Source organism: Pristis pectinata, chromosome 15 (genome assembly GCF_009764475.1).
Source record: "Pristis pectinata isolate sPriPec2 chromosome 15, sPriPec2.1.pri, whole genome shotgun sequence".
Classification (NCBI taxonomy): domain Eukaryota; kingdom Metazoa; phylum Chordata; class Chondrichthyes; order Rhinopristiformes; family Pristidae; genus Pristis; species Pristis pectinata.
The window spans coordinates 21,535,922-21,559,464 of record NC_067419.1 but is presented as its reverse complement, the minus strand read 5'-3'; the positions used below and the strand labels follow the sequence as shown (position 1 = coordinate 21,559,464).

Here is a 23,543-nt window from a genome sequence, read left to right as displayed (position 1 = left end):
AATGTACAGCCTTGAATATCCACCAATAAGCACTGAACTCAACTGCAGGTCAAGGTTCTGGATCCAGCCATTGGTCAGTTTCAGCTGAGACCCTTCAGCGCAAACACAAATTGACAGCGAGACAGCAGACCACACCAGTCAGCCAGTGCTGAACATTCAATCTCCAGCAACAAAACCCTTCTCTCTGAGGGCAAATACCTAGCAGCCAGGGTGCAGAATCGAATCATCTGATTGGGCAAGTTCTAGACCGTAGCTGCTCCCATCCACTCTACCTCCAACTAGGCCTTGGTTCCTGATCACCAGTCCAAAACACATGTATTCCAAACACTGAGCCAGGGCCCACAACCAAACCGTCAGCCACGGCCTGAATCCTCTCAGGTGAAAATGGCTTTTACTGCAATGCTGCCAGCAGAGAGGACCCGTGAGCAAGCGAGTCAGATCAGATTTCGTGATCCCTAAAGCCAATGGGGTAGGTAGGGAAGAAGCTTCTGAACTCCAGCCATCAGGGCTAGGCTACATTTCACACTCAAAGCCAGGACTCGATCCTTCGCAGTGTACCTGCATAACTGGAATCAATTGCATCCTACTCCCACCTGACCAATTTTCTCTCTTCCTACCCCACCAAAGCCTTTCACCTTCTCCAAAACATGCTTCTCCACACTTAACATACTCCCAGTGATACTAAAACCAAAAATTACATGACCTAATTCAACTTTACGCCAGGCAAGAACCTCCCTAACCTTCTACCTGCTCTAACCCCACTCTTAACACATTCTAAGCACGTGACAGTTATTATACTGCAACCACCCTCCTGAGATCTTTCAAATATTTTCTCTTGAAAATAGTGTGTGTGTGTGTGTGTGTGTGTGTGTGTGTGTGTGTGTGTGTGTGTGTGTGTGTGTGTGTGTGTGTGTGGGCGCACACCAGTGTATGGGGTGGTGAGGCAGTGGGATTACTAAGGCAGACAGCCACAGGCTCAATCATCATCTAATCCTATGTGCAGGCCTTGGGTGGGGGGAGGGAGTGGAGGGTGGCATTGTAGATCAGCAGCGCTGAATGGTAAGATGAGGGTGACATCAGAACTAAGGATAGGACTGATTTGAGGATGGGGAGGAAGGTGGATGCAGAAATTCAACTCTGGCAGTGAAGGATGGCAGCTCAACAGAGATAAGGGAACCATGATGATGGATGGAAAGGGCAGAGATATCGGGGACCTAAGCTGAATGGATGGAGTGGAGGGGGGGGGGGGGGGAGCCAGAGGCACTGAAGGATGAATGAAGTTGAGGGTGGGGAGGAGCATCCACAGAAATTGAGGAACTGGGGTGATGGGTAGACTGGTGAGAGGGAGGGAAGAGAAGGGGGAGGAGCACCCCGAGACTGGGATGGATGGATGTTTGGCCGAGGGAGATGACATCAGAACCTTGGGACATTGTATGGTTGAGGGATTAGGATCAAGGTCAGGGGACGTAAATAGGCTCCAGGAGGATATAAACGAGCTGAGTTCTAGGAGAGAATATGGCAGATGGAATATAATCTGTAAAATTGTGAGGGGACGAGCGTCATTGCAGTGTGGTGCGACTCAAGAAATGAAAGGCACCCAGTCCAGTGCAACATTGGGAAGCCTAGGTTACCTCAGGAATTCAAGTTCCTCTGCATTAGGGCAATAACAAAATCCTAAAGTGTGACAGGCACAGCAATGACAAGAGCAACTGCATACAGAGAGGGGCCAGGTCAAATATCTGGAGTGCTACAAAATGACAAAGGAAGAGTCATTATCACATTTCACTCAAAGAAAAAAAATCAATATTCAACCCCATACTTTCCTGACACCGTCAGGAAAGGGGGCGGTGTACATGCACCTGTCTATATCAACGGTGCTGAGGTCGAGAGGGTTGAGAGCTTCAAGTTCCTGGGAGTGAACATCACCAATAGCCTGTCCTGGTCAAATCACATAGATGCCACGGCCAAAAATTGCTCAACAGCTCCTCTACTTCGTCAGGAGGCTAAAGAAATTTGGTATGTCCCCTTTAACACTCACCAACTTTTATCGATGCACCATGGAAAGCATCCTATCTGGATGCATCACGGCTTGGTATGGCAACTGCTCTGCCCAGGACCGCAAGAAACTGCAGAGAGTTGTGGACACAGCCCAGTGTGTCACGGAAACCAGCCTGCCCTCCTTGGACTCTGTCTTTACGTCTCACTGCCTTGGCAAAGCAGCCAGCATAATCAAAGACCCCACCCACCCGGGTCATTCTCTCTTCTCTCCTCTTCCATCAGGTACGTACCACCCAGCTTAAGGACAGCTTCTACTCCACTGTGATAAGACTATTGAACGGTTCCCTTATATGATGAGATGGACTCTGACCTCACGATCTACCTTGTTGTGACCTTGCACCTTATTGCACTGCACTTTCTCTGTAGCTGTGACACTTTGCTCTGTACTGTTACTGTTTTTACCTGTACTACCTTAATGCACTCTGTACTAACTCAATGTAACTGCACTGTGTAATGAATTGACCTGTATGATCAGTATGCAAGACAAGTTTTTCACTGTACCTCGGTACAAGTGACAATAATATACCAATACTAATAACATTGATATAAAATTGAATTATGCAATGCTTTTCTAATCAATTGTTCCAGAAAACTGACACTAGTGCTCTCTGTGAAATCACCTTCCAAACTGATTTTGCCAATTTGAACTTTTCTGTCTTAAAGTGCCATGTAATTATTGTATTACCATTCTTACAAACTTTTCTTATTCCTTGATTAATTTTCCTCCCAATTGTGTTGCTGCTGTTTGAGGTCTCCCTACCATTCCAGACAGCGATTTATCACCTGTTTTCTCTTATTTTCATCCATACTGTTTCTGCTTTCCATTCTGGGCTTAGATGATTTCTCATTATTGTCATTTTTTTCAAGGTTAATCTTCTCTTCCGTTTAATCTGTCAAGGAAATTTCTGACGATTGTTTTGCAGAACTGATATTTACTAGTTAGATCTGGGTGCAGTAGTAATCGATGAGCCATGGAAGTTTGTTGTTCACAGTTGCCCAGCAGTTAAAGCCAATTGCAGGGGAACTATCATGAATGATTAATAGTAGAGGTTCTTGCCAAGTTTGGCCATCACCAGGGTTCAGGGAGAATGGTGAGGCATTTCACGAGGCTTGTTGGGTGGAAGACATGCTCGAGACTCCTCCTGCCCTCTGCCCCTCCTATGTCCCAGGAAACTTGGCGATAGTCATTGACAAAAGAAATCTTGTTATAAAATAGAAGGATATGACCTTCTAAGTAGATTTCAAACAAATACCTACATCATGCCTCATTCGTCGTCTCACCTCCTTTCAATTTGGACATGTAGTTTATTTTTACTTCTCAGGGTGTGGGTGTTGCTGGCAAGGACACATTTATTGCCCATCCCAAATTACGCAGGAGATGGGCGGTGGAGAGCTGCCTTCTTCAACACTGCAGTTCTTCTGCTGAAATTACTCCCCTGATGTTGCTGGGAGGGAGTTCCAGGATTTGGACCCAGCAACAAGGCGTAGGAGAGTTCAAAGCAGCTTGAGTTCAGGATGAAATCTCTGAACTGTTTACTTCCCATCCTAGCCAAAGCCATGCACTTTGGAGGTTATTTTTACCCCCAGGGGGTCTTGCTCATTACCTTTATGTGCCCTGGATGACCTTGGAACTAAACGTCTGTGATACAGTGCCCATTGCTGGAAGAATATTGGTAGCCTTCCTGTGGTGATGCTGAACATAGCTGAGCTATGAGTGGCCTTTATAAACAAATCTTCACAGTCAGTGGAGTGCAGCCAGTATTCTGTCAGCTGCACTGAGTTCCTTTGTGATGGCCTTTCATGTCTACAAAATACATCCACTCCCACTGACAGATGTGAAATCTAACCACTGGCTGCTGCCTTTGCATTCTGATGACATTAAGTTATTTTTTGAGTTAAATACAGTATCTGCCTATTAATTTTATGCTAATTGCACCAAACCAGTGGGCAGAAGTGCACATTTGCTTTGTATCAGAATGTTCACTGAAACAAACAGGGAGCAGCATTGTCAATGACAAAACCCAAACCGAGACCCCACAGAAGAGCCAAAACCAAATTCTGTTATTTTACGAAGAGGAATTAAAAGATTAAAGATGAAATGAGAGAAGAGACTGAGAGGGGAGAGAAAAATGGGAGAAGGTAAACAAAAAGACAAGAGCAGAAAGTCATAAATTAGGAGTGGGAAAGAAGAAGGTGAGAAGGAGTGAAAAAGGGTGAGAAAGTACATTAGCACAATGGACAATCTACTGGGCCAATATCCAGGAGTCCTTCCTAAAGATCTCGAGGCATGACCTCAAATTCCCTCTCAGCAGCTTTGAAATTAAATTCAAATAAATTCAAGAAACTTTTAAATAAAACCTAGTATAGGTAATGTTAACTGCAAAACTAATAGAATGTCATAAACAACTATTAACTAAACTAAACAGTTAAAGGAAAATGCCAGCCTTGCCAAAGAAGTCAACATTCCAAGAAAGAACAAAAAATAAACTCAAAGTGTGAAATGCAGGAGATTACAATTTGGAAGAAATTACAATTTGAACAACTGGAAAATGGTTGGAACCAAAGAACTGGAGAATTTCCATTTATTGCAGTCAAGCATATTAAATGACATCACTCTGTAAATATTGGAAAAGGGAGAATGTACAAAAGCAAGGAAATTCGCTAGAAGTCCACAAACTTTCTTTAAATGAGATTAACATAAATTTCTCTAAGGCAAAATAATTCACTGCACTGAACTCTTTCCCTGAGCACTGTCATTCACTGCACAGAACTCATCCCCACAGCACTGTAATTCACAATCAAGAACATTGTAACTCATCACACATAATCCTTCCCAAAGCACTTTAAATCACTTCACAGCTCCTCCCAAAGCACAGTAATTCACTGCCTAATGCATTTTTGAAGGAGTCATACAGCGTGGAAACAGGACCTTCAACCCAACTCTTCCATGCCGACCATGGTGCCCACCAAGGTATCCTGAGCTTGGCCCATATCCCTCTAAACCCCTCCTATCCAGGTACTAAACTAAATTTCTTTTAAATGTAGTCATTGTACCTGCCTCAACCACTTTCTCTGGCAGCTCATTCCATATACTCACCACCCTCTTTGTGAAGAAGTTGCCCCCAGGTCCCTTTTAAATCTTTCACCTTAAACCTAATCCTAGTTTTTAGTTCCCCTTCCCTGGGAAAAAAGACTATGTGCATTCACCCAATCTATACCCCTCATGATTTTATGCACTTCTATAAGGTTACACCTCAATTTCCCACATTCCAAGGGATAAAGTCCTAGCTTGCTCAACCTCTTCCCATAACTCAGACCTTCAAGTTCTGGCAGCATCCTCGTAAATCATCTCTGCAGTCTTTCCATTTACTGACGTATTTCCTATAACAGGGCAACCAGAACTGTAAACAATACTCCAAGTGCTGTCTTACCAACGTCTTGTAAAACTGCAACATAACATCCCAACTCCTACTGTATATTCAGTGCCCTGACTGATGAAGGTCAGTGTGCCAAACACCTTCTTCGCCACCTTGTCTACCTGTGATGCTGCTTTCAGTGAACTATGCACTTGTACTCTTAGGTCCTTCTATTCCACAACATTCCACAGGATGCTACCATTCATTGTACGAGTCCTACCCTGGTTTGACTTCACAAAATGCATCACTTCACACTTATCTGAATTGAAAGCCATTTGCCAATCCTCAGCCCACTTACCGAGCTGATCAAAATCCCCCTACAATTTTTGATAATCTATTTCACTGTCTGCGATACCGCCTATTTTAGTATCATCCACAAACTAGCCATACCCTGGATATTCACATCCAAAAGGTTTATATAAATAACAACCAAGAAAGGTCCCAGCACTGACCCCTCTGGCAAACCACGAGTCACAGGGCTCCAGTCCAAGAAACAACCTTAGACCATCACTGTCTGCTTCATACCATCGAGCCAATTATGAATCCAATTAACTATCGCTCCCTGGATCTCAAGCGATCCAACTTTCTAGATTACCCTGCCATGCAGGATCTTTTCAAAGGCCTTGCTAAAGTTCATATAGACAACATCCATTATCCCACCCTCATCTGTCCTCTTGGTTACCTCTTTGAAAAACTCTAAGAGATTTGTTAGATATGATATCCCATGCACAAAGCCATGCTGACTATCCCTAATTAGTCCTTGCCTCTCCAAGATCCTATCCCTCAGAATCCCCTCCATTAACTTGCCCACCACTGATGTCAGACTCACTGGCCTCTAGCTCCCTGGCTTACCTTTGTTGCCCTTCTTCAAAAATGGTACAATGTTAGTCACCCTCATTCTGCAAGACTCACAGGACCCTGTAAGTCATTGCTAAGAGTCCCTCCTCCGGGCACTGTAATGCCTAGCGCTACTCCGATCCATAATGATTCACTGCAATGTGCCTTTCCGTGGCGCACAATGACTCATTGCAGAGCCATTCATCTGTGTACTGCAACTCACTGCAAATCCTTCCACTGTAAAGTGTAGCTCACTGGTTGGAGATATTGAAGAGTGCACTATAGCTCACTGTCCAATACCCTTTCACAATGCACTACATTTCGCTGCACTGGTGTAATTCCCAGACCATTCTAACTCACTGAAAAATAAAACAAAACCTGCAGGAGATAGAAATCTGAAAAAGAAACAGAATATGTTGGAAACACTCCGCTGGTTGGGCAGCATCTGTAGAGGTTCAGGTTTTTTTTTACCTGAAATGTTAACTATGTTTGTCTTTCCACAGATCTTTCCCTTTCCAGAGATGTTTCCCAACCGGTTGAGTGCTTGCAGCATTTCCTGTTCCACAATAACTTACTGTGGAAGGCAGAACCCTTCTATCGTGTGTTGTACCTCACTACAGGGAAACCTTCCAGTGTGCATTGTAACTCACTACTTTGTTCTCTTTCACAGTGCACTTTAACTGCTTCACATGTAACTCTGCAGAGCCCTGCCACAGGGCAATGTGACTGGGACAGATGCAAAATTAGGCTCCTGCTTCAAAGTACCAAAAGACATTTCATTATTTTTCTCAGACGTTCATGAATCTCATAAACATAAATTTGTTCCCTTCCTGCGGCACATCACCCAGACATAAAATAGAATGTGTCTAACACACTAAATGAGTCAGAATACCATGTGTATACTTGTAAATGAATAGGTCTCTTTTTAAAACCACATCGTTCTTTTACATCTGAAGGATTGCTTTTGGTCTCAAAAGACCACCAACTCAACAAAACCTATTTGGCAATTTATTTTTGTTATGTTATGCAAAACGTCTAGACAACATGGATTGTTACCATCTCAATTACATTTCAAATTCGTCTGTGTCTCAATACAATTTAGGTCAAAACATTAATATATTTGCAAAGAAAAACATAATAAATAATGACAACACTGTTATAAAACCCATTTGATCCACTGGAGACTGATATTTATCATCTTTACCAGTTCAGGTCTCTATGCGACTCCATTGTCAATATGGTCCACTATTAACCACCTCCTCAGTTCAGGACAATTAGGGATGAAGAAAAAATGCTGGCCTTACCAGCAACATCTATATCCTTTACATGAACCAATTAAAAACCCTCCACCCCATTATACTTTCCAAGTGTTCCCAATGCATTGGAATTGGCTGATTCATTCAAATCATTAATGCTTGCATCGATTCTGTGCATAAGAAGTATGTGGGATGAGCTGAACTTAGCAACTAAATGCTCAGCAGAAAAAAAATGGCAGGAAAAATAAAATGTTTTGGAAATAGTTGTGCAAATTAATTCATTTTATTAACTTAGCTACTTTAGCCTCTTTTGTCAAATTTTACCCGTTTGACAATTGATTCAATCCATTAAAATGCAAGAAAACAATCCATGCTTTTTAATTATAGCCTACATCAAGCAGAAAATGTGCTTAACTTGCAGATGTCATTTACAACCTGCTGTTTAAGCTCTTCTTCCTTTCAATTTGAGCGTTAGGGTTTGTTCAATGTGCAACACCTTTTACAAGTGAATTCCACGTACCTCTCGCCCCACCACTCCCTCCCAAATAAGGCACAAAGGAATGAGATTCTGTTGCCCTACCTGACCACTTTAGTTCCATTCCGAATCAGCTGCATGTCAATCATACATCCCCCATTCACGTAGGCGGCCAGATTCAGCTCTGAGAACTCAGCCTGCATTAATAATTGTAGGAAACACTGATGAGTTTTAGTACACGCATTTACATCACATCCACATAAGTAGTTGCAAATCTTGAATGCAAAAATGTTTTAAAAGCCAGCTGCAGGTTATAAAATCTTCCATTTCATTTCACCTTCCTTGAAATAGAGAGTCCTCACTATGCTTCTGCACTGAGGCACAGAGAAAGTTTTACATTAGATCTGGTTGAAAATATGTACAGAACACATTATTAAAAAACTAGAAAATGTCTAATGCATCTTCCGATCTTCAAAAGGAAGAAATATTGTTTATTTTCAAATAGGGAGGTAGAAAGGGTACTGTGATAATTACAATAAATCATATCTAATGCACATACAACACTATGAGGCTGCATTCATTTTTATTTATCACAAATCCTGCTGAGTGTGTTCTTTGTCACTTTCCCAAAACGTATATATGTTTAGCATTTATCTGGAACATATAAGGCATGCTTTCTGTAACAGACTGCTTGTAACATCCACAGGTTCAGAGGTTGCTTGCTATTTCTTATTTATTCTTTTTTAGGGATCAAGGCATCATTGAAAAGACAAGCATTTATTGCCCATCCCTTCCTGTGCTGCAGTTCTTCTGGTGAAGGTACTCCCACAGTGCTGGGTTAGCATGTGGCTTATTATATGTAGGGGAGGGAATTCTAGGATGATGAAGGACTGGCAATATATTTCCAAGTCAGAATGGTGTGTGACATGGAAAGCCTACCTTGGCTGTAAAGGTCACAGATCAGGGAGGAACTGTCAGAGTAGCCAAGGTGGGTAACTACAATTCATTTTGTAGCTGGTACATAGCCTCTGCATGTTGGTGGTGCAGGGAATGAATGTCTCCCTACACGTAATACATCATCTATAATACATCCTCTTGTGGCGACTCACCGTCTAGTCGGGCGAACCGACTCGGCAGTTGGGTCGCGCGGCGTCGGAGCGACGAGGCCCAAGATGGCGGTGGGCCTCGTCTTTCCGAGCGACGGGGAGAACCCGCGCGCGGGAAAGTCCTGATGACGTAGGACTTACGTCATTGCCGGTTGCTTTGGGCGGGAACATTCTCCCTTAAAGGGCCCGCGCAAGGCGGGAAAATAAACCAGTTCTGTTTGGCAATCCTCCGAGTAGAGTCTTGTTTTATTCCGTGGTAGCAACCACTACATTGGTGACCCCGACGGTCCAAACGGTTTTTGGACCCGCAAAATGGACGACAGCGCAGCAGCCAACGCAGTGGCCCTCAAGCTGCCCACCTTTTGGACACTTCGGCCCAGCGTCTGGTTTGACCAGGCCAAAGCGCAATTCCACCTTCGGCAGATCACCTCCGACTCCACGAAGTACTACCATGTGGTTAGCTCTCTGGACCAGGAGACAGCCGCCCAGGTTGGAGACTTCATCCAGTCGCCTCCGGAGGAAGATAAGTACCCGGCTTTCAAAGACCTTTTGATCCGGACCTTCGGCCTCTCCCGTCGTGAGCGCGCCACCCGCCTGCTTCATCTGGATGGCCTGGGGGACAGATCCCCATCCGCCCTAATGAATGAGATGCTGGCATTGGCCGAGGGACAAAAGCCGTGCCTGATGTTCGAACAGGCCTTCCTCGAACAGCTCCCCGATGACATCCACTTGTTGTTAGCTGACACCGACTTCAGCAACCCCCGTGAGGTGGCCGCCCGGGCAGATGTCCTGTGGAGGGCCAAGCGCGAGAGCGGTTCGTCCGTCAGTCAAATCACCAGGCCGCGAGCCCAACGCCCGCCTCGCCCGGCCCCAGCAACCGAGCAGCCATGCCCCAGGAACGCAGACAACGACACGGGTGACCAGCTGTGCTCCTACCATCAGAGGTGGGGTGCGGAGGCCCGTCGATGCCGCCCACCCTGCAAGTTTCAGGGAAACGCCAGGGCCAGCCGCCGCTGATGGCTACGGCGGCTGGCCGCCGACAGAGCCTCCTCTTCGTTCAGGACAAGAAATCTGGACGGCGTTTCCTCATTGATACTGGAGCGGAAGTCAGTATTTTGCCCCCGACAGGCCGCGACACTCGTGACAGGCCACCAGGTCCTCTACTCAATGCCGCCAACGGTACGGTCTTTCGGCACCCGTACGCTTCAATTACACTTTGGCGGCAGCCGTTTTACCTGGACCTTTACCCTTGCCACCGTCGCCCGACCACTCCTAGGAGCCGATTTCCTTCGGGCCCACAACCTGTTAGTCGACCTGCGAAGGAAGCGGTTAGTCCACTCTAGCACTCTCCGGACCTATCCCCTGGGAGAAATCAGCCCACCAGCCCCGCGCCTGGACTCCATTTCCCTTTCTGTCGACGATTTCACCAAGCTCCTAGCCGAATTCCCATCGATTTTGGCACCTTCGTTTACAAATTCTAGGCCCACACACGGGGTACGACACCACATTACCACAGGGCCACCCCTTCATGCCTGTGCACGACGATTACCTCCAGACAAGCTCCACCTGGCAAAGGAAGAGTTCCGTCACATGGAGGAGCTGGGGATTGTTTGCAGGTCAGACAGCCCCTGGGCCTCCCCCCTGCACATGGCCCCCAAAGCCACCGGAGGGTGGAGGCCCTGCGGCGACTACCGCAGGCTGAATGACGCCACCACCCCGGACCGCTATCCCATCCCTCACATCCAGGACTTCGCAGCGAACTTACACGGGGCCCGCATCTTTTCCAAAGTGGACCTCGTTAGGGGATACCACCAAATCCCGGTCCATCTGGATGACGTCCCCAAAACTACGATTATCACCCCATTCAGCCTGTTCGAATTCCTTCGGATGCCGTTCGGCCTTAAGAACGCCGCGCAGACCTTCCAGCGGCTGATGGATGCGGTAGGCCGAGACCTGGACTTCGTGTTCATTTACTTGGACGACATACCGATTGCCAGCCGTAACCGCCAGGAACACCTTTCCCACCTCCGCCAGCTGTATTCCCGCCTCCGCGATTTCGGCCTCACGATCAACCCGTCCAAATGCCAATTCGGACTTGACTCTATCGATTTCCTCGGCCACAAAATCACCAGCGACGGGGCAACACCCCTACCCGCCAAGGTGGATGCTATCTGCCATTTTGCCCGCCCCAACACAGTCAAAGGCCTACAGGAATTCCTTGGGATGGTCAACTTTTACCATTGTTTCATCCCTGCAGCAGCCCATATCATGCGCCCTCTGTTCTCGCTGCTGGCTGGTAAGGGCAAGGACATCACCTGGACTGACGAGGCTGCGGCTGCTTTCGTTAAGGCCAAAGACGCCCTGGCAGACGCCACGATGCTGGTACACCCCAGGACTGACGTCCCGACTGCCCTCACGGTAGACGCGTCCAACACCGCGGTGGGTGGGGTACTGGAACAGCTACTCGAAGGCCGCTGGCAACCCTTGGCATTTTTCAGCAAGCACCTTAGACCGCCCGAACTGAAGTACAGCGCTTTTGATCGGGAACTTCTAGCGCTGTATCCGGCGGTCCAGCATTTCCGATACTTTCTAGAAGGCAGGCCTTTCACCGCTTTCACCGATCATAAGCCTCTGTCCTTTGCCTTCTCCAAAGTCTCCGATCCCTGGTCAGCTCATCAGCAGAGACATTTATCCTACATTTCCGAGTTCACAACTGACATCCAACATGTCTCTGGAAAGGATAATGTCGTTGCTGATGCACTTTCCAGACCAACCATCCACAACCTATCCTTGGGTGTCGACTACACGGCCCTAGCTGACGCACAGCAAGCCGATGACGAACTGCCCAGCTACAGAACCGCAGTCTCGGGTCTGCAGCTCCGAGATTTCTTGGTTGGTCCAGGTCAGCGGACCCTACTTTGTGACGTTGCGACTGGTCAGCCCCGCCCTATAGTCCCTGCAGCCTGGCGGAGACGCGTTTTTGACTCGGTACATGGGTTGGCGCACCCGTCCATCAGCTCTACTGTCCAACTGGTCGCCAGCAAGTTTGTCTGGCATGGCCTGCGCAAACAGGTCAGTGAGTGGGCCAGGACTTGTCTGCACTGCCAGATGTCAAAAATCCAGCGACACACCAAGGTCCCACCACAGCAGTTCGAGCCTACCCGTAGGAGGTTCGACCACATACACGTCGACCTCGTGGGCCCTCTGCCAGTTTCAACAGGAGCCCAGTACCTCCTTGCCATCGTGGACCGGTTCACGAGGTGGCCTGAGGCAACCCCCCTGACTGACATCACAACTGATTCCTGCGCCCGGGCGCTGCTCACAACTTGGGTCTCACGTTTTGGCGTTCCGGCCCACATCACTTCAGACAGAGGCACCCAATTCACTTCCAGTCTCTGGGCTGCATTAGCGAACCTGCTAGGGACGCAGCTGCACACCACCACGGCCTACCATCCTCAATCAAACGGGTTGGTGGAACGTTTTCACCGCCATCTGAAATCGGCCTTGATGGCCCGCCTGAAGGGTCCTAACTGGGTTGACGAGCTGCCTTGGGTCCTGCTCGGCATACGCACTGCCCCCAAAGAAGACCTCCGCACTTCGTCAGCTGAGCTTGTATACGGGGCGCCACTAGTTGTCCCCGGGGATTTCATACCTGCCCTTCGGGACCAAGGGGAACAACCCCCAGCAGTCCTACAAAGACTGCGCGAGAAGCTTGGCGCCTTGGCCCCGATTCCCACCTCACGGCACAGTCAAGCCCCATCCTGCCAGCCCAAGGAACTACGGGACTGTAAGTTTGTTTTCGTTCACAGGGGCACACCTCGGGCACCATTGCAACGACCATATGAGGGACCGTTCCGAGTCATACGGAATAACGGATCCACTTTTATTTTGGACATTGGAGGCAGGGAACAGGTTTTCACGGCGGACCGCCTCAAACCGGCCCATTTGGATCTGCAACAGCCTGTCGAGGTTGCCACGCCGCGACGCAGAGGCCGCCCCTCTAAGCGGCAGCTGGCACAGCCCACGGACCTTGGGGACTGTATCGCCGGTTCTGGGGGGGGTTGTGTGGCGACTCACCGTCTAGTCGGGCGAACCGGCTCCGCAGTCGGGTCGCGTGGCGTCGGAGCGACGAGGCCCAAGATGGCGGCGGGCCTCGTTTTTCCGAGCGACGGGGAGAACCCGCGCGCGGGAAGTCCGGATGACGTAGGACTTACGTCATTGCCGGTTCTTTTGGGCGGGAACATTCTCCCTTAAAGGGCCCGCACAAGGCGGGAAAATAAACCAGTTCTGTTTGGCAATCCTCCGAGTAGAGTCTTGTTTTATTCCGCGGTAGCAACCGCTACACTCTGTATGTTTTCAAATTTACATGCAAACTTTCAATCCCTTATAACATACCTGCCCACTGATAATCCCTTTAACACACAAATCAGTAAAACTACATATCTGAGTTACTAGCTTCAGTGGAGCAAAATTTCAGAACAGAGCACATTGGGCATTTGGTACCATATATCTGTGCTTAGTACAAGTAACCAAGGACAAAAATCAAAACATATGCTTCAATGGTAGTGTCTGACATGTTTCTTGCTTCCTGAAAAGCAACTGAATTAAGCCTCGGCACATGGTGTAGTCCACATACTAACCCTGTATGCCACACAGTTACATCCTATTAATTATTCTGTGCCATGGTGGAGAATCTGGTACTTATGACAACTGTACTGCTGATGACAGGCAAATGGGACCATGACAGACTGAGATGATAGTTGTATTTACTTACACTAAAAATGGATAAAAAGCAGACGGTAAAAAAATGCTTCCACATGTTGGTTCTTAGCTTATGTATTATGATTCTTTTGATGTAGGAGTATTCTGCAGTGGCTGTTTAAGAGCTGAAGAGCTGTCTTCTGCAGTAACTGTTTAAAGTCATGGCAGTCAGCATGTCTCATACTATGGACAAGAACATAAGAATAGAAGAAACAGGAGCAGGAGTAGGCCAATAAATCCCTCAGGTCTGCTCCACCATTCAGTAAAATCATGGCTGATCCAACCTTGGCCTCAACACAACTTTCCCAATCTCTATCTATATCCCTTGACTCCCTTGTAGTTTAAGTGTCCGTCAGTCTTCACTTTTAATATATTCAATGCATCTGCCTCCACAGGTCTCTGTGGTAAAGAATTTCAAAAATTCATGACCCTCTGAGAGGAGAAATTCTTCCTCAGCTGTGCCTTAAATGGCAATCACTTATTCTGAAACTATTCTGCCTAGTTCTAGATACCTCATGATGGGAAACATCCTGAGCATACACCGGTCAATCCCCCTCAGAATTCCATATATATTAATAAGGCAATTTCTCATCCTTCTAAATTCCAATGAGTATAGGCCTAATCTGCTCAACCTTTCATCATATCCCAGGAATCAACCTAGTGAGCCTATTCTGCAATGTCTTCGAAGCAAGTATATGGTTATGTAAACATAAAGACCAAAACTGTATGCAGGTCTCACCAGTGCCCTGTAAAGTTGAGTCAAAATTTCTCTCCTTTTATACTTTTTATCCCTTGCAAAAAAAGGTTAACATTCCACTAATCTTCATAATTACTTGCTGTACCTGCATGTTATCTTTTGTGTTTCATGCACTAGACCCCCCCCCCAATCTCTTTGTACAACATTCTGCAGTCTTTCTCCATTTAAGTAGTAATTCATTTTTTCAGTCTTTCCTCGAAAGTGGATTAACCTCATATTTTTCAAAACTTTAATTCATCTGTCAATGTCTTGCTCACTCACTTAACCTGTCTATATCCCTTTGAAGCCTCTTTGTATCCTCCTCACAACTTGGAAACCCATCTAATTTTGTATCATCACCAAATTGGGCTAGAGTATACTCAGTCCCTTCATCCAAGTCACAAACAGTGGCACCCCAAAATTAACTAATATATCCTAATTCACTGATTTCATTTGGTTAACTAATCCTCTGTCAATGCCAATACGTTACTTCTAACCCTGCACAGGCTTATACTATACAGTAACCAATTATGTGATGCCGAATCGAATGCTTTTTAGAAATCCAGAATCCTTTATTCACCCTGTTTCTTACAATCTCAAAGAACTCAAACAAACACCATCACCCTTTCATAAAATCATCTCAACTCAGTTTGATATTTTCATGATTTTCTAATTTTCTGCTATTATCTTAATAATGGATTTCAGTATTTTTCAAAGGACAGATGTTAAGCTAACTGGCCTATAGTTTCCTGCTTTCCACCTCCTTTTCTTGAATAGTGGTATTACATTTGTGGTTTTCCAATCTTCTGGAACCTCAACAAATTACAACAGATGCACCCATTATTTCTGTAGCCACTTCCTTTAAGACCCTAGGATGCAGGCCATCATAGCCAAGAGACTTATTGACCTTCACCACTTTTATTTGCCAAGTACTTTTTTCCTAGTGATAAAGATTGTTTTAAGTTCCTCCCTTCCTAAAACTCCTTGATTATCTATTATCATTAGGATGTTGCTAATGAAAACTAATCCAGAATAATTATTTAGAATCACTGCCATTCCCATTTCCCATTATTAAATCCCCAGTCTTATGGATAGTGATCTTATGCATAGTATTGCTAGGTGCAAGCTGATCTCAGGAGAAAATGATTCTACCCTGTCCATTTTTCATCTAGTTTCAGCAGCTGAAGGATCTACAGGGACTTCTAAAGTCCTTCTAGCTGCCTTTCCAAAAGGATACCCAGGGACATGGAGGGTAATTTTTTTAAAATATCAATTATTATTCTCTATTCTCTAAATCCTACCACAGCAATGTAAAAGAGGCTCATACTTGATTGTGTATCAGTAGTGCTAAATATTGGTCACAGTGTGGGTAACTTGGCTTCCTTAATGGACTGGAACATTTCTGGCAAGAAGAGCATTTCTTGCCTGTAAACTGAAGAGCCAGTTAGAAATCAACCACATGGATGGATCTGGCATCAGATACAGACCAGACCAGCTCAGGATGACAGATTTTCTTCCCTGTAGAGAAGCAGGTGGACTTTTATAATGACCTGGTTGTTTCATTCAAATAGCTCGGGATCAATGGTCCAAGCCTCTGAATTCTGTTCCAGTAAATTAATAATAGTGCTACTGAGAAAATTGGTGCAGTTTTAGTGATACACAAAGTGACAATTCAGAAATAGGTCACTTGGACCAACCGGTGCATGTCAGTATCTACCCTCCACACAGCATTATGCAGAGAAAATTCTGAACCACACAGCAGATCAGACAGCATCTGCGGAAAGAGAAAGAGAGTTAATGTTTCAGGTTAGACACCCTTCATCAGGACTGGGAAACAGAGAAAATAAATTACTTTCAAGTTGAAGAGAGGGTGGGGGACAACTGACAGAACAATGGGTGAGGGGAGGATTGCTATAGAGATAAGTTGTAGATGAGGTCATCTGGCTGGTGGAGATAATTAGAGAGTGAGACAGAAAACATGAACTAATGTTATGAAATTAGGGAAGTCAGAGAGTGAGAAAACAAAGGAACAGAAATGCTATGCTGTAGGATATGTCCTGAAGGTTTGGCTGTGTTAATGGAGAGAGAAAAGCTGAACCAATATCACATATCCTCCTTGGTCTTATAAGCTTTGCCCCGGCTAATGAAGCAAGCATCTTACATGCCTTCTTAATCACTGTATCCACTTGTGTAAATGGTTAAGAAATGACCTTGATCCATACTACCCACCTACCCACAGAGCATTCCTAGAAATCTGAAACCCACTGGTTTAAGATAACCTTCCCAATTAAGACTCCTTAACCCATGCCAAAGTTTGATTACGCGGTTACCATCCATTTTAAAACATGCACCTACTCAGTAGCTAGTAATCTGCAAAAATAACTTCGATAAATTAGCAACTTTAAGAAACCATGGTGACTATCTTGGATTAGTGCACGACTTTCAGTGCTTGTTTACACCATCCCTTGCGACATTTCCACTCTCCCAACAAGGGGATATAGATTTATTCATGGTTCGTCTCTCGCTGTTGTGTTTTTGAAGATTTGTTATTTTCAATGCAGCTATGATTTGGCTTGAAAACCACATACAAGCAATCTACTCCCATGCTCAACTATGATTTGTGTGTAACTGGCTGTTAAATGGTTTGGGAAGTAAAGCCTGGGAAAGCCCTGAATGTCCTTCCCTCTTCTTCTGATCCTATTGAAGATTACAGAACATAGAGTCTTAGGGACAAGTAGTATGGAAACAGCTCCTATGGCCCACCGGGTCTGCACCAACCCATTTACACTAATCCTACTCCCCCACCTCCATCCAACCCCCACATTCCCATCAACTCCCTGCAGAGTTCTACCATTCACCTTACACACTTAAGGCAAGTTTTAGTGACCAATTAACCTACCAACATGAACATATTTGGGACATGGGAGGAAACTGGAGCACCCCGAGAAAACCCACATGGTCACAGGAAGCAAGTACAAATACCACACAGACAGGACCCGAGGTCAGGTTTGAACCCAGTTCTCTGACTCTGAGAGGCAGCCGCTCTAAAAGCTGTACCACTGTACACCTTTAGTATCGTTACAGAAACTTTAAATATGTTTAAGATATGAATCAGCCACAATCTAATTGAATAATGCCTGAATAAGGGAAAAGGTTAAAAACTCTGAAGTCTATTCATGTTCCTACATTCCTTCCATACACAAACTCATGAGAAATGGTTTACTGTGTGTTCACTGTGGTGTGTCTGTGAAACAGCACACACTGCAGTGCACATTGGTGAACAGCCACCGTACATGCCATAGTAGAGTGAATTTGTAGCTCTGAGGCTTGGTGTTGGCTGACATTGGCACATCACTGTCAACTTGGTCAAAATAAGGGAGGTTTAATAGTGACATTTAATTAGTTATATTAAACAGATGTTTTTGAACCCATCATATTACCACATAAAAACATCTGACATTAAAGATAATTGAGAGGTTGTAAACAAACCCAGCACACAAAAAGAGCCACAGCATGATTTTTAGAAATCATTGCCTGGGTTGGTTGTCTGAATTCTTTCATATAAATAACCAGCCTTCTACAGTGTATTGCAACTGGACAGTAACATGTCACGCAAAAGGGTTAGATTCCGGAAACCCTCCTGATTAAGACTGCTAATAAAATAAATGTCCCACCTTTTATAGAGAGCAGACAGGGTGTGGGCGCCACAAAATTTCATTAAGAAGGCCAGATGTCCGACATCATCAATTAGATCTCTTCAGTTTCACATAATTGAAGGTTCCGTCCTTACTATTTATTTAATGAGAAAGGAACAAGCTCTACACTCACAGGGGTATCTGTGCTCTAAAGTGATTTCCACATCCCTTGTCCCAGCTTTGAAAAAGTTTAAATAGTTAAAAGCTTTAATAATCCACTGTAGCTTAGTTACAACTCTCTGTTCTGCTACAGCCCGAGCTCTCTGGTTCTGTATCCAAAAACCCAGAAGAAACATGTTGGGCACTTATCACCTCCTCCTATTCTTTACCCTTTTGCCTCCCCCTAACTGTGCAGTGGCTGAGATTTGATTTTGTGTCCACTGGCATCTCTTTTGATGCCGCACCCCGAAGGAATGCATCTTTTTTTAAGATGCAGATACTGAGCAGTACAAGGTTACTGAATCACATAGTGTAGCACAGCTAAGTTTTTATTCATTTTCAAAGTCCATCTGCACATACTTTCCAGGGAGAGTGTTGGAAGTAGCAGCCCTGCCTAATTATTCCTTTTATTCATGTAGGGCTCTGCCAATCATATCAGTTTAATCAGCTTGATAAGTTCAGTTTACTCAGCCTTGAACAGGAGATGAACCAGGGATCTTCTAGGTCTCTCTGGTTCAGAGCCACATTAGGTTGTGCACTATTGACACAAGATAATACCATGCCTTGCCCACACCTATCACTTCCAAAGCTGACTCTGCTCCCTCCCTGAAGAAGTTGATTCTCTTTGCCAACATTTTACTTCCAGTGCTGGTCACCTTGGCCAATGCTGCCATTCTTCAAGTGTGCATACAGACAGTGAGTGTCAGAAGCCGCTGTTGATGTACTTAGCATCATTAAGACCAATTTTGTTCTTATCCTCTACCTAAATATTATGCAACGTACCAGGAGTAAGTTTACTATTCTTTTGCCCTATCACCTAGAATAGAGACACTGGCACAGACACTGTAATGCTTCAGCTGTTACTTTTTGTACCAATGTAAGATTGAATCTGGGGACATTCACTGTGAAACAAGGCCTGAAGCACATGGTCTTCAGGAAATGTAAAAGAATGCTTTTTAAAATTTTTTTTGTTGAGAAGTTCGTCTCAGAGCCAGAATGTTTAAAGGAGGAACTGTGAGGAATTGTGAGCAGAGATGAATGTAATCATCAGTAACAAATGCAGCCAGCTGGAGAAGACCACCATGATGGTGTTGAATCTAGTTCTTGTGGGACTGACAATTCACTGTAGTTGCCAAGTACCAAAACTCTAGGTTCATGCAAGGTTGACTGTATTTGTGCTCAGTTCTTGCTCACTACAGTAGATTTACATCTTCAATTTATATTTTTCCTCATCAATATTTTGTTAAAATCATCCTTCTCTGCTCCTGCGAGGGTTTGACAATAAATCAGAATTACAGTGTCTTAGAAATGGAAAGATTGTTTCTGATCTTCATCCTCAAACACAATGGAAGTGGCTGAGGAATATTGCACAACTAACAGATGAATACCAAATGTTTGATAAACTGAGATAGCAAAGGCTAAGTTGTGCAATGCACTGAGGGTACTGCAAAGGCTTCTTTCATTTACAACATTTGCTTAAGGCTGGGGTCAATGGCAGACCATGTCAGAGAAGCCTATTTATTTTATAGATTAAGTTTTCGGGGAAATAAGTGAAGTAATGGTCAAAATAGAGAAAGACAGCAAATATAAAAGAAAGTGAAAGAATATAATGAGAGAGAAGGAAATTATTTTCACCTGGTAATAGTTAAATTCAATTAAATCACATTTCAAAACAGAGATGAGGAGAAATTTCTTTAGCCAGAGGGTGGTGAATTTGTGGAACTCCTTGCCACGTACAGCAGTGGAGGCCAGATCAGTGGGGGCGTTCAAGGAAGAGATAGATAGATATCTAAATAGTCAGGGTATCAAGGGATATGGGGATAAGGCCGGAAATTGGGATTAGAATAGTTTTTTTTTCTCTCCCCATTCCCCATTTCTTTTTCCCTTTTCCTTGGAGCAGACTCAATGGGCCGAATGGCCTGCTTCTGCTCCCTTATCTTGTGATAATCAACTGCCTTGATAATACTTTAAAATGTGGTGTAGACTGAAGCTTAGAAGTTCATCTCCTGAAGTGAGTTTTCCCACCATCCACAGAGGACAATTTTTTTCCAACCAAAATCACCAGCAAATACTGCAGACTCGTGCATTGTGGAACTGGGTCAAGAGGAGCCTATCTTCACCTTACCTAGAACTGGCAGAGAGATACTCCATCAGTCTGCACTGGAAGCAAACCTAAGTCTGTATGAACAGACAGCAGTCTACCCAGTCCAATTTCTCACAATGATTTATCTCTAAAAAGCTCCCAACAGTTGTATTCCAGTATATGAACCATTTGAACTTTAAAGGGCGATGGAGTTTCAAGACAAAAGTAGGATGAAAGGTTTCAAATACTTGGATGGAGCCTTTAAATTACTGCTTCTCAGCACAAAATAGTTGATGCTACACAAAAGCAAGCAGGTCCCAATAAATACTGCATTCCTATCAAGAACAAATAATCAGTGCACTCTGGATTCTCTATAGAGATCAAAATATCAATTTGGGTTCTGAAGAAGGGTCTTTATAAAGTCATAAAGCAATACAGCACAGATACAGGCCCTTCAGCCCACCAAGTCAACACCAACTACAGTGCCCACCTAGCTAGTCCCAATTTCCTGCATTCAGCCCATATCCCTCTAAGCCCCGCCCCTCCATGTACCTATCCAAGTGTTTCTTAAATAATACTATTGTACCTGTCTCAACCAATTCCTCTGGCAACTCGTTCCGTATACTCACCACCCTCTGTGTGAAAAAGTTGCCCCTCAGTTCCCTTTTAAATCTTTCCCCTCTCACCCTAAATCTGTGCCCCCTAGTTTTGGACTCCCCTACCCCGGGGAAAGACTGTTACCGTCCACCTTATCAACGCCTCTCATAATTTTAAACATTTCTATAAGGTCGCCCCTCATTCCTCTACGTTCCAAGGAATAAAGACCAAGCCTGGTCAACCTCTCCCTATAACTCAGTCCCTCTTGTCCTGGCAACATCCTCATAAATCTTTCCTGCACTCTTTCCAGTTTAAGCACGTCTTTCCTGTAACAGTGACCAAAACTGGACAAAATATTCCAAGTGCGGCCTCACCAATGCATTATACAACTGCAACATAATGTACCAACTCCTATAAATGCCTGACTGATGAAGGCCAGCATGCTGAAAGCCTTTTTCACCACCTCATCTACCTGTGATGCCACTTTCAATGAACTATGCACTGGTACTCCTTGGTCTCTCTGTTCCATTACACTCCCTAGTGCCCTGCCATTCTATTTAACCTGAAATATTAACTCTGTTTCTCTTTCCACAGATGCTGCCTGACCTACTGAATGTTTCTCACATTTACTGTTTTTTTTAGAATTCCATCATCAGTGATGTTGATTTTCAACCACTAATTCATCTGTGGTTATGACTACTAAACATGCTTTATAGTCATCTTAGCACATGGTAATCGGTCTCCAAAATTCAATCCACTAACTTTGTTCAGTTGTACCAAGCAGGGATGTATTTCCACAAACAGCTTTCTAAATACCAAAGGATTCAAGGATGTGGGTTTCTGTAGGCTCTGCCAAGTTTCTGTACAAAACCTCACCTCCTAATTCCTTTTAAGGAAACACATAATTTCCCTCTCCCTTTTCCCAACCACTTCTACTTCATGCTTGAACTATAAGACCTGAAGTGGCTCCTGATAACAAAAGTCCACAGACCAGCATAATCTAAAACCAGTCACAAGCATCCTGAGAAAATGGCTCAATGCACTTGAGATTCTCCAAAGTACCAAATCTATTTAATCAAAAGACTCTCAAAAAAAGAACAGAATGGCATGTGATTTTCTAGAAACTGTATCAGCTGAGCTTGGGAAAGCCATTCAATAGCATAAGAAATGAAGGCAAACATTGCGGAATGTCAGAAAGCTATTAGTCACGCTTGTAACTTCCAGGAAGGTTTCTCTTAACCTATTTACAATCAACTTTTAATCAAGCTTCAATCTTTTACAAAGGAGCAATTTCATTATCTATGACTTGTTAGTGATTAATTCACAAATTGAGACATTATTTGTAAATGTTTGCATTTTGTTTTACATATTTTGAACCAGTGGATCCTCATTTCTCCCATGCTCACCTCAGGATTGATGATGACTTGCTTCCCAGTTCTGTGGGTTCTGAGGTGGTCAATGAGACCAATGTGGACCCGCAGATTCTTTCGCAGACATACTCAATGCAGTGGGCAATTTTTCAGTAACTTGGAATGCGGTAAGCACATGCTGATCTTCGATGTGCTGCTGGCGAAGGAATCCAAAGTTCTCACTGACATCCTTGATGTTCCTTCTCCATTTTGACAGGTCACAGGCCAGGGATTCCCAAAGTCTGTTAGGTTGTATATTTTTTTCAGGAAGGCTTTGTGGACATTCTTGAACTATTTACTCCATGCTCCTGGTTATCCCTTACTGTGATGATGCAAATAACATGACCTGCTCAATGGAATTGGCTGAGTGTAACTGTAGCCTCAAGGCTGTGGATGTTGGCCTAGGAGAGGGCACTACCTTTGATTTGCTTATCCTGCCAGTGAATTTGGAGGATTTTGCAGAGGCAACTTTGGTGGTATCTGTTCAGTGCTTTAAGGTACCTGATGAAGGCATTCCAATTTTCTAAACCATACAAGGAGGTAGGAATCACTGCTGCCAAATGACCTTTATTAATCACGTGTACATCGGAACACAGTGAAATACATCTTTTGCGTAGAGTGTTCTGGGGTTAGCCTGCAAGTGTCGCCACGCTTCCAGCACCAACATAGCATGCCCACAACTTCCTAACCCTTACATCTTTGGAATTTGGGAGGAAACTGGAGCGCCCGGAGGAAACCCATGCAGACATGGGGAGAACGTACAAACTCCTACAGACAGTGGCCAGAATTGAACCCGGGTCGCTGGCACTGTAATAGTTTTATGCTAAATACACATTTCCCCCGATGGCCAAAGGCTGTGCAGGGACACTGTGCAGGAACATGGTGAATTTCATTATTAATGTCTGCCTTTGCTGGGAGGCAGCTCCTGACATATGGAAAGTGATCCAGTGTCTTG

General features: G+C 44.7%; 1 protein-coding gene across 1 annotated transcript in view; it reads right to left on the bottom strand.

Moving 5' to 3' along the window:
* The window catches only part of LOC127578140 (synapsin-3-like), a 203,480-nt gene that overhangs the window by 123,349 nt on the left and 56,588 nt on the right, over positions 1–23,543 (bottom strand). Inside the window, exon 4 of the mRNA XM_052029747.1 lies at positions 8,148–8,239. Within this exon, the coding sequence (XP_051885707.1) occupies positions 8,148–8,239 (92 nt within the window). The remainder of the gene's footprint in view (positions 1–8,147; positions 8,240–23,543) is intronic.